Source organism: Abrus precatorius, unplaced genomic scaffold, assembly GCF_003935025.1.
Source record: "Abrus precatorius isolate BTA unplaced genomic scaffold, Abrus_2018 Scaffold4, whole genome shotgun sequence".
Taxonomy (NCBI): Eukaryota; Viridiplantae; Streptophyta; class Magnoliopsida; order Fabales; family Fabaceae; genus Abrus; species Abrus precatorius.
Window position 1 is genome coordinate 17,322,070 of NW_020874384.1, and position 8,458 is coordinate 17,330,527.

An 8,458-nucleotide genomic window follows, 5' to 3' on the forward strand; every position below is an offset into this window, starting at 1 on the left:
TATAAGCTAGAGGTTGTCATGCAATATTAAAACCCATTTGAATATTAGTGGACAGCCAATTATGCTTCTTTGGATAATCATAAATTAATTCATAGGGGTCATGTTTGGATGCATATAATGCGTGAAGATCATTCAGGGAGCCAGCCAAAAGGAAGTAACTTTCTCTTAATCTTTTTTATCAGTATTTGTTGTCGTGGATTCCTCAACATGTTTTGCTGGCTAGTTCCGAAATCTACATATGTTGTAATGTCTATAACTTAATATATTTTGGGGTATATACAAATTTTATACACTGTCTTGTTATAATGAATTTGCCTTTGCCATAAATATAGCTCCCCACATCCAACGCTGCTACCTGATCTAAGTCTATAGTTCGCTCCTTATTCTATTAACCTATCTAAGTATGATTTTGATAAAGACGTGCGAGAGACTGTACCTCTGGCTTAAGGCATATTAAGGGTTTGTAGCGGCAATTGTGATTAATGCTTTATATATATATATATATAGAGAGAGAGAGACACACACACACACGCACACACACACAAACACACACAAGATACATGTATAGTACACAATGGACTTTCGTATGGCCAAAATTGATATGGTTACTTGCTAAGATTGTCCTTATCTTCATTTATCTGATATGCTACCTCTAATGTTACTTCTTGTGTGTCTATTGGTGGAAGGATTAAAGAATATAGATAATGGTTTTGTAATATATAGTTGGATTAAACCCCTCCAATCAAGGCCAGCAGCATGATTGCAACCCCTTCATGATCCTAAATATAAAAGGAAACATCAACATCCTCTCTAATTATGTTACTTTTGCAATTGTATCTGTAACCATATACCAATTTTTGTTTGTGCACTCCAAAGGGCAAATACAACAATCAAGTGGGCATTCAACTAATACAAATAACTTTGTTTGCATTAGGCTATCATTATTGATAAGTCATTCTCTCTCTTTCTCCACCAACCATCAACTCCTTCCCCTCTCTTTATGAGTGATTGTCTACGTGTCTCATAGTCATAGTTCTGTCCATGTTTTACGATGTAGGCGCACAAAAATTTAGTGTTTTGCACGTGAATATATTATTAAACTATAAACACAAAATCCTTTTGTAACCCAATCGTGAAAATGTTTTAAATGTTTTATTGTTAACTAGTGACTTATAAATATAGTAGTTAAAATTAATAAATATTATTTTTTTACTAAAGATTATCATGAAATTATATGGGATGTGTTAATTTTTAAAAAAGTAACGTGTCTTTTAAAAATATTTAAAATTTTATTTTGATAGAATGAGATTACTGCTGATTTTGGATCATGCGGAACACATTTTCCACTCAAATATAAATTATTGAATCTTACATCTCTTTTCTACTTGATGGGATGGGGAACACCCGATCCCCTTGTTTGGATTCTATTATAAATATTTTAAGTTTTGAAATAAAAACATTACAAAGAAGCCCAGTAGTTGAGGAATACTATATCTCATTTTACTTGCTGGGAGAATACTATCTCCTTTTACTTAAAAATAACATGTCCTTAACTTAGTTATATATTTTTTTAAATTTATATTTATGTGAATAAAAACTTGAATCTGTATTCTATACTCTTTGAATACGATATCTATATTCAAATTTACTACCTGCATTTATGTTAAATAATATATATTTTGTTTGTGACAAACCTTCTTTCTAACCAACTGATAAAATGAAACTATTATGCTAATACTCAAGTAACTATAACGAAAACAAATTAAAAAAAACCAATTAAAAGTATATCTTACTTCATTAAAAAAATATATTCAAATATATTTTAAATCTTAATTATAAAACATATCAAATAAGACTTAACTCAAATAGTCAAATTCAAGTCCATTAGAATAAATAATTTTTTTTACAGCAAATATTATAATGTTTTAATATTGAAAAAAAAAACCATGAAATATTTTACCTGAACCATATTACAAAAGCATAATTATATTATATTTTTATTGTTAATTAAATTATCTATCTTGGAGTGTGTTCAGAACGTCAAATAAGCGGGCTCTCAGTTTGATAGGTTTAAAAACTTGTTTGACCAAAATCGAGTCAATCGTTAAAAGAACTTAATTTTCATTTATATCCTCACTGTCTTATTAGAATTCCCCTGCTACTAATACATTTTATATCATCATTATCTACATAATATTTTTCTCACTTAACATTTAATATCATTATATATTTTTTTAGATATCAATGACATGATATTTTTAATTTATTAACTTATTTTTTTTATAAATATTTTGCGTTACATTCATAAATTATATTTTTATTTAGTGATAATAATTAACATTAAATTTTAAATTTATCCTTCAAATTATATTTATACTCACATATTCAGTGCACATCAATTATAATTTAACTATAAATTATCTACAAATACCTTTTGAATTTGACAACTTTATTTGCCTTCTAATAAAGTACTATCCCTTTTTCTAAAACTTTTTGTACCAACAAAATTTTGTAAGTAAATTAAATTTACAAAAATTTACATAATCTAAGTACTGGTCAATATTTCTTTATCATGATATATTTTAATGTTTGATATATTATTTAAAACATAAATAATAAATGTTGTTGAAATACATATTTATAAATATTTAAATTTTGTATGCATAATTTTCATGATAATATTATCATAATGATTGAATTGATAAATAAAATATTTTGAATAGAAATTTACTAAATATTATTTTAAAATTTTTGACACTTAATATAATTTAATTTTAATTCAAAAGTGTATTAATAATTATTGAAGACTAGTCAAGATTTAAAATTAGTTTAATTTGTTAGTAAGTTATGTTCGACTTAGACTTGAGTCTACTTTTAGCTCTAAACCAATGTAGGGAATTTTTTTATATCTATAATTTCATATAAATTGTTCAAGTTTCTCAATGCTAACTAAATTTTAATGTCTACCGATGTAAGGATGCAGCCAATTGATTGAGCTAATACTTGTAAATTATTTTTAATAGTTTATTAATAACAACTCATCCCTTTTTTTAAAAAAAAAGTATAATGAAATTTGACCCTTTAAAATAAAATAAAAAATAAGCATAAATCAAGTGATTGTTTAGCTGTCTTAATTAAATTAATACTGAATAAACAAATTCGAAATAAATTTACATTTAATTTTATGATTTTATAATGATATATTATTAAAAATGGTCAATGGTTTATATATAAATAATTCAAAGATTATGTCAAATTAATAATATTGAAAATACATTTATGCGGAAAAGCCAAAAAGTCTGGATCAATTAAAGTCAGTTTCTATCCGAGCACCGACCATGAATTGAGAAAATATTCTAAGTGGATTCGGTTCTCTTTAAGCGCGTGACAACGACGCGTAATTTTTTCTCACAAATCTTGAGATTTGCTCGACTGTAAGGTGGTGATTAAGATTGAGTAATGCGTGGTTAATGTTTTTTTCTCATAAACTGTCAATAGTTATACTTTTTTAATATTATGATTTTTTAAAAGTAACTCTTTATTCAAGAAAATTTATGTAAATCTTATAAAAAAATGAAATAACATAATTTAACAAATTCAACCCAAACTGACATAAAAAATAAAAGATAATTGCATCATCATTGCACTTGCAAGTATAGTGTTTAATATGTATGGTTAAACAAGTTTGGAAGATGAATAGGAAGACATAATAATGGGTCTTTGTTTGAATACATTATATAAATATACAGTCACAGATTCCATCACTTTCTCGTTCTACTGTTGCACGCTGACACACAGATAGGCACAAAAAGACACCAACTTTTTTCGCTTCTTCTTTGCATTTATTGTTTTCAATTATTCATTCACTCACTAAAATTCCACTCTAAAATATATTTATTGATTCCTCGCCAAAGAAAAAATCTTTTCTTTTTTGTTTTCTACCACTGTCTCCCTCCTCTGTTTCATAGCTTCTGGGTTTCCACAGAACAGAGACTTTCTCAATAGTTCCTTTGTATGCAGAGAAAGAAATGACCGTAGAGCATAGAATGGAGGATTCCAGTGACCAGTTTCCCATTGGAATGCGTGTTCTTGCCGTCGACGATGACCCCACTTGCCTCTTGGTTTTGAAAACTCTCCTTCGAAGATGTCAATATCATGGTCTGCTTCTTTTGCTCTGAATCTTCCTTATTTGTTATTCTCGATTTGGGGTTTTTATTTGTACTTTGTTCATTTTTATTTTGAGGTTCTGTGTCAAAAAAATGTTTTTTCGGTTGTTCTTCGATGTTTTCTAACAAGGGGAGCTTCTATTAGTGAAATTTTTTGTTTGTAGGATCTTTCAGTTCAGGTTTTCGGTCAACCCCACTCCAATATGTTGTCGAGTTTTCATTTTTCTTCATAGTTTTTAGTTTTATGTTGTTTCTGAAATGTTGGTTGAATTGTTCTACTTCTTGTGGTAGTTTCTGTAATAGGTTACAAAAGTCTGAAGCTTACCCTTCGTCTTTTCTTGTTTATTTATTCTCTTGGTTTTGCTTCTTTTTTGTCTGTTATTGCTTGTTTTTCGATGTGGGATCTAACTATTTCTTCAGGATTTGTGATTTTCTTAGATGAGCATTCTGCATTTGTTTTTGTGTTCTGGATGTGTATGCAATGTGCTAGTTTGCTCTTTCAGAATGATAATTCTCTTAGCTATGGCCGAGAGTGCAGTAATCACGACTAGTCAAGCAAGAACAGCGTTGGCGCTGTTGAGAGAAAACAAGGACAAGTTTGACCTTGTAATCAGTGACGTGCACATGCCAGACATGGATGGATTTAAGCTTCTTGAGCTTGTTGGACTTGAGATGGATCTTCCTGTCATAAGTAAGTGCGGATCTTATATGGCTATATGTAATCTTCAGCAGTTCAACCTTACTATTTCTACATTTGGATTCCTGTTACTGATTATTGATATAATTATTAGTCAAGTTAAATAGTTAAGATATTTAGGTATCAAATAATGAGTTTTTTTTTTATATTCTAGTTTAAATATTCATGCTTGTTATGTTGACATCATTGTAGTCATAGTCCTACCAAAGGATTTGTTTAACTTTCATAATTGATTTTTGATAAACTTGAAACTGTGATCCGGAAATAAATCTATTTAGGAATTTTTTTTTTTTTTTAAATCTTTGTGTATTACTGCTTCAATGATTGTTTGGTGAACCTTTGGTGTTATAAAACGTTTTATTTCAGTGTTGTCTGCAAATGGTGATACGAAGCTAGTGATGAAGGGGATTTCTCATGGAGCCTGCGATTATCTGCTGAAACCAGTGAGAATGGAGGAGTTAAAGAATATTTGGCAGCATGTGATTAGGAGAAAGAAGTTTGATTCAAAGGAGAAAAACAAAACCAGCAACCTTGACAAACCTTCTGATAGTGGCAATGGACTAGGGTCAGCAGGAGCAGGAAATTCAGATCAAAATGGAAAGATGACTAAAAAAAGGAAGGATCAGGATGAAGATGAAGATGAGGAGCAGGAGAATGGTCATGACAATGAGGACCCATCTACCCAGAAGAAGGCACGGGTAGTTTGGTCTGTGGAGCTGCACCGCAAGTTTGTTGCTGCTGTTAATCAGCTAGGCATTGACAGTATGTTCTTCACTCTTCTACAACATAAAACAATTGTTATATTTTTTTATCAGTGTCTTCATGAGTTTATTCAAATCGTTTTGCTGGCAGAGGCTGTACCTAAAAAAATTCTTGATTTGATGAATGTTGAAAAGCTTACGAGGGAGAACGTGGCAAGCCATCTCCAGGCATTTTTCTAGTTCTCTTTGCTCTAATTTAGTATAACATAGACCTTTTCTTTCGTTGACAGAATTTTTCTGCTTTATGAAATGGATGCAGAAATATAGGCTATATTTGAAAAGAATTAGCTGCGTGGCCAACCAACAGGCTAATATGGTGGCGGCCTTAGGGGGTGCAGATTCATCATATTTGAGAATGGGTTCTGTGAGTGGAGTTGGACATTTACAAACATTGAGTGGTTCTGGACAGTTCCATAACAATACTTTCCGATCCCTTCCACCTGGTGGGATAATTAGTAGATTGAACACTCCTGCTGGTTTGAATGTCCATGGATTTCCATCTTCTGGAGTGATTCAGTTGGGTCAATCACAAAATTTGAACAACTCCACCAATGATCATCTTAAGTTCCGGTCAGCCATAGTTTCTGTTAATCAGAATGGTGTTCAGGGAATGCCAGTGTCTGTAGGGCTTGATCAAATGCAAAACAATAAGGGTGTTATGTCTGTTCAAAACCTGACTGCTGTTTTTGATGCCAAAACAACTTTTCCCATCTCAAATAAACTCCCTGATCCACGGCCAAAAATAACCGCCTCTGGCCCTCACACTCCGCATCTCGGTATCTCAAACAATGCTTTGACATTAGAACCACACCCTCAAGGCACACAAGGGGGTATGAGATATGAAAATTCTTCTTCAGTAGCACCTCAACATTCAGAATTTTCTTTGGCTTTGCTGGATCAAGGTAGGTATACTGATAATTGGTCAAATGCGGTGCAGCCATCTGTGATCCAGACAAATACTTACCCTCCAAGTGAAAGTTTTAGACAGACAGATATACCTCCAACAGACAACACGGCTTCTTTGCCCTTGCAAGGGGGGAATCCAAGTGTTCCATCCATCACTTCAATGTCTAGGCAACCCCATGATTCAATGGCAGATATGCACTCTGAAGGAGTGAATTTTACTAATAGACCTGCACATATAAGCAGTAATATGCCATTTCAAGGGTGGGATGACCATAATCAGGGTGCTACTTACCATTCAAATATCATATGTGGATCAATAAACACACTGACTCCAGTTAATGGTGCTGCTGTTCCAGCAGGTCAAACTCCAACAATCTCAACCTTACAGAGAAACTTGGACTTCAATTTTTGTGATCCCTTACAAATGAAGCACGATGAGTTTGTGGAGTCAACTGAAGAGACCTCATTGAAACAACATCGGGGAAATATCATCAACCATCAAAAGTCTCAACAAAATTGCTTCTCTAATACTCTTGGTTCACTGGAAGACTTGGTCAGTTCAATGATGAAGCAGGTAATAACATTTGTGCAATATAATTATGGTTTTCCCACAAATGTGTCTGTATGACTTCCTTTTCACATGTTGACTACACCAAGTTCTCACATGCTTAGGGGTGGTTTGATTTAAGAAAATATTTTTCTATTTTCATTTCCTATTTTTTTAATTACAAAACTGTCATCTTGTTTTGTTTTTTTTTGTTTTCTATTTTCAACCAAGTATTGCTTTATCCTTAGACGCATGGTCTAGCATTTTATGTGTGTTAATCGATCCTTTGTGCGTTTTATCTTGCACCTGCCCTAAATTTTCCTTCCACACACATTATTCAGTGCCATGTTCATGCCATGCAGGAGCAAGATAGGATGAAATTATTGAATGGAGACCTCATTTGCGATAATTACTCTGGTGGGGTATCTATGTGATAACAGGTTCATGCCATCCTCGTTGATGAATTTTGTAGAATGACAAGTCTCACTTCGTTGTGTTTATTGTTTAAGCAGTTTTGTCTTCTTGTAGTTATATAGGGTTTAGCTTCTCTAGATTTCTTCCATTAAGGGCTTTTCTTGTTTTATACAAATGCATTGTTGTCCACGGGTTCACCCATGCATTATGGAGTTATTAATCGCGTCGTTTAATTTACGTAGATATGTTGGCCAGCAAATTTATTAGGGATCCATAAATAAGATTATAATGACTATGATGACAATAAACACTTATTCCCCCATTTATGCTTGGAAGTACTTTGTCCCACTAAAATGTATGCATTTAATGTAACTCGTTGTTGTAGCAATAAATGCAATCTTGTGTGGCATGCAACATCACATACTTTTATATATACATACATGTGTTTGGATTCTGAATTATTAATTTTAATTATAACCACTTACTTCAAGGGTATTCAAGGGTATACATGCAACATCACGCACTATTCATTGCAAGATCAAGGGTATTCAATTCGTACGCTACGTTTAATAAAGGTCACGATACAGAATAACATAAGCAACAAAGTGGATAATGAGTTAAAGCCAAAAGGATCCATTAACTACACAGACAACACCTGAAAATACCAGTAGTAAGCACCTGCAGTGGATCCTCTACTAATAAAACTAATTTATTATCACATGGATCAATGAACCACATATCAGAGATTTAACTGACATGTTCTGTTTTTTATAACTAACCGGTGAAACTCTACTTGCATTGAGTAAGGATGTGGGACATAAGGTATAAACCAATGATAAGTCATCTCTTGGCTCTACAGTTACTTTTACTGTCTCGTGAAGAAATTTATCTGGTTTCATTCGAATGTGTGTATCTTTACGAAGACATTGAAAGAAACTAGAAGGCGTCAAAGTCCCCTTTCAAAAAA

At 32.2% G+C, this 8,458-nt stretch overlaps 1 protein-coding gene across 4 annotated transcripts; it reads left to right on the forward strand.

The window, feature by feature from the left end:
- The first annotated feature begins 3,692 nt into the window (after positions 1–3,692).
- Positions 3,693–7,944, forward strand: LOC113864725 (two-component response regulator ARR12). Of its 4 annotated transcripts, none has more exons than XM_027498776.1 (6): positions 3,693–4,158; positions 4,705–4,857; positions 5,230–5,625; positions 5,716–5,792; positions 5,884–7,104; positions 7,440–7,939. In XM_027498776.1, the coding sequence occupies exons 1-6, from the start codon at positions 4,029–4,031 to the stop codon at positions 7,509–7,511; spliced, it is 2,049 nt and encodes a 682-aa protein (XP_027354577.1). In that variant the 5' UTR covers positions 3,693–4,028; the 3' UTR covers positions 7,512–7,939. The 4 variants fall into 4 exon arrangements, with proteins under 4 accessions (XP_027354577.1, XP_027354576.1, XP_027354578.1 ...); XM_027498775.1 differs by having other exon boundaries at positions 3,892–4,158; positions 4,687–4,857; XM_027498778.1 differs by having other exon boundaries at positions 4,043–4,158; positions 4,331–4,857.
- Positions 7,945–8,458: the final 514 nt, after the last annotated feature.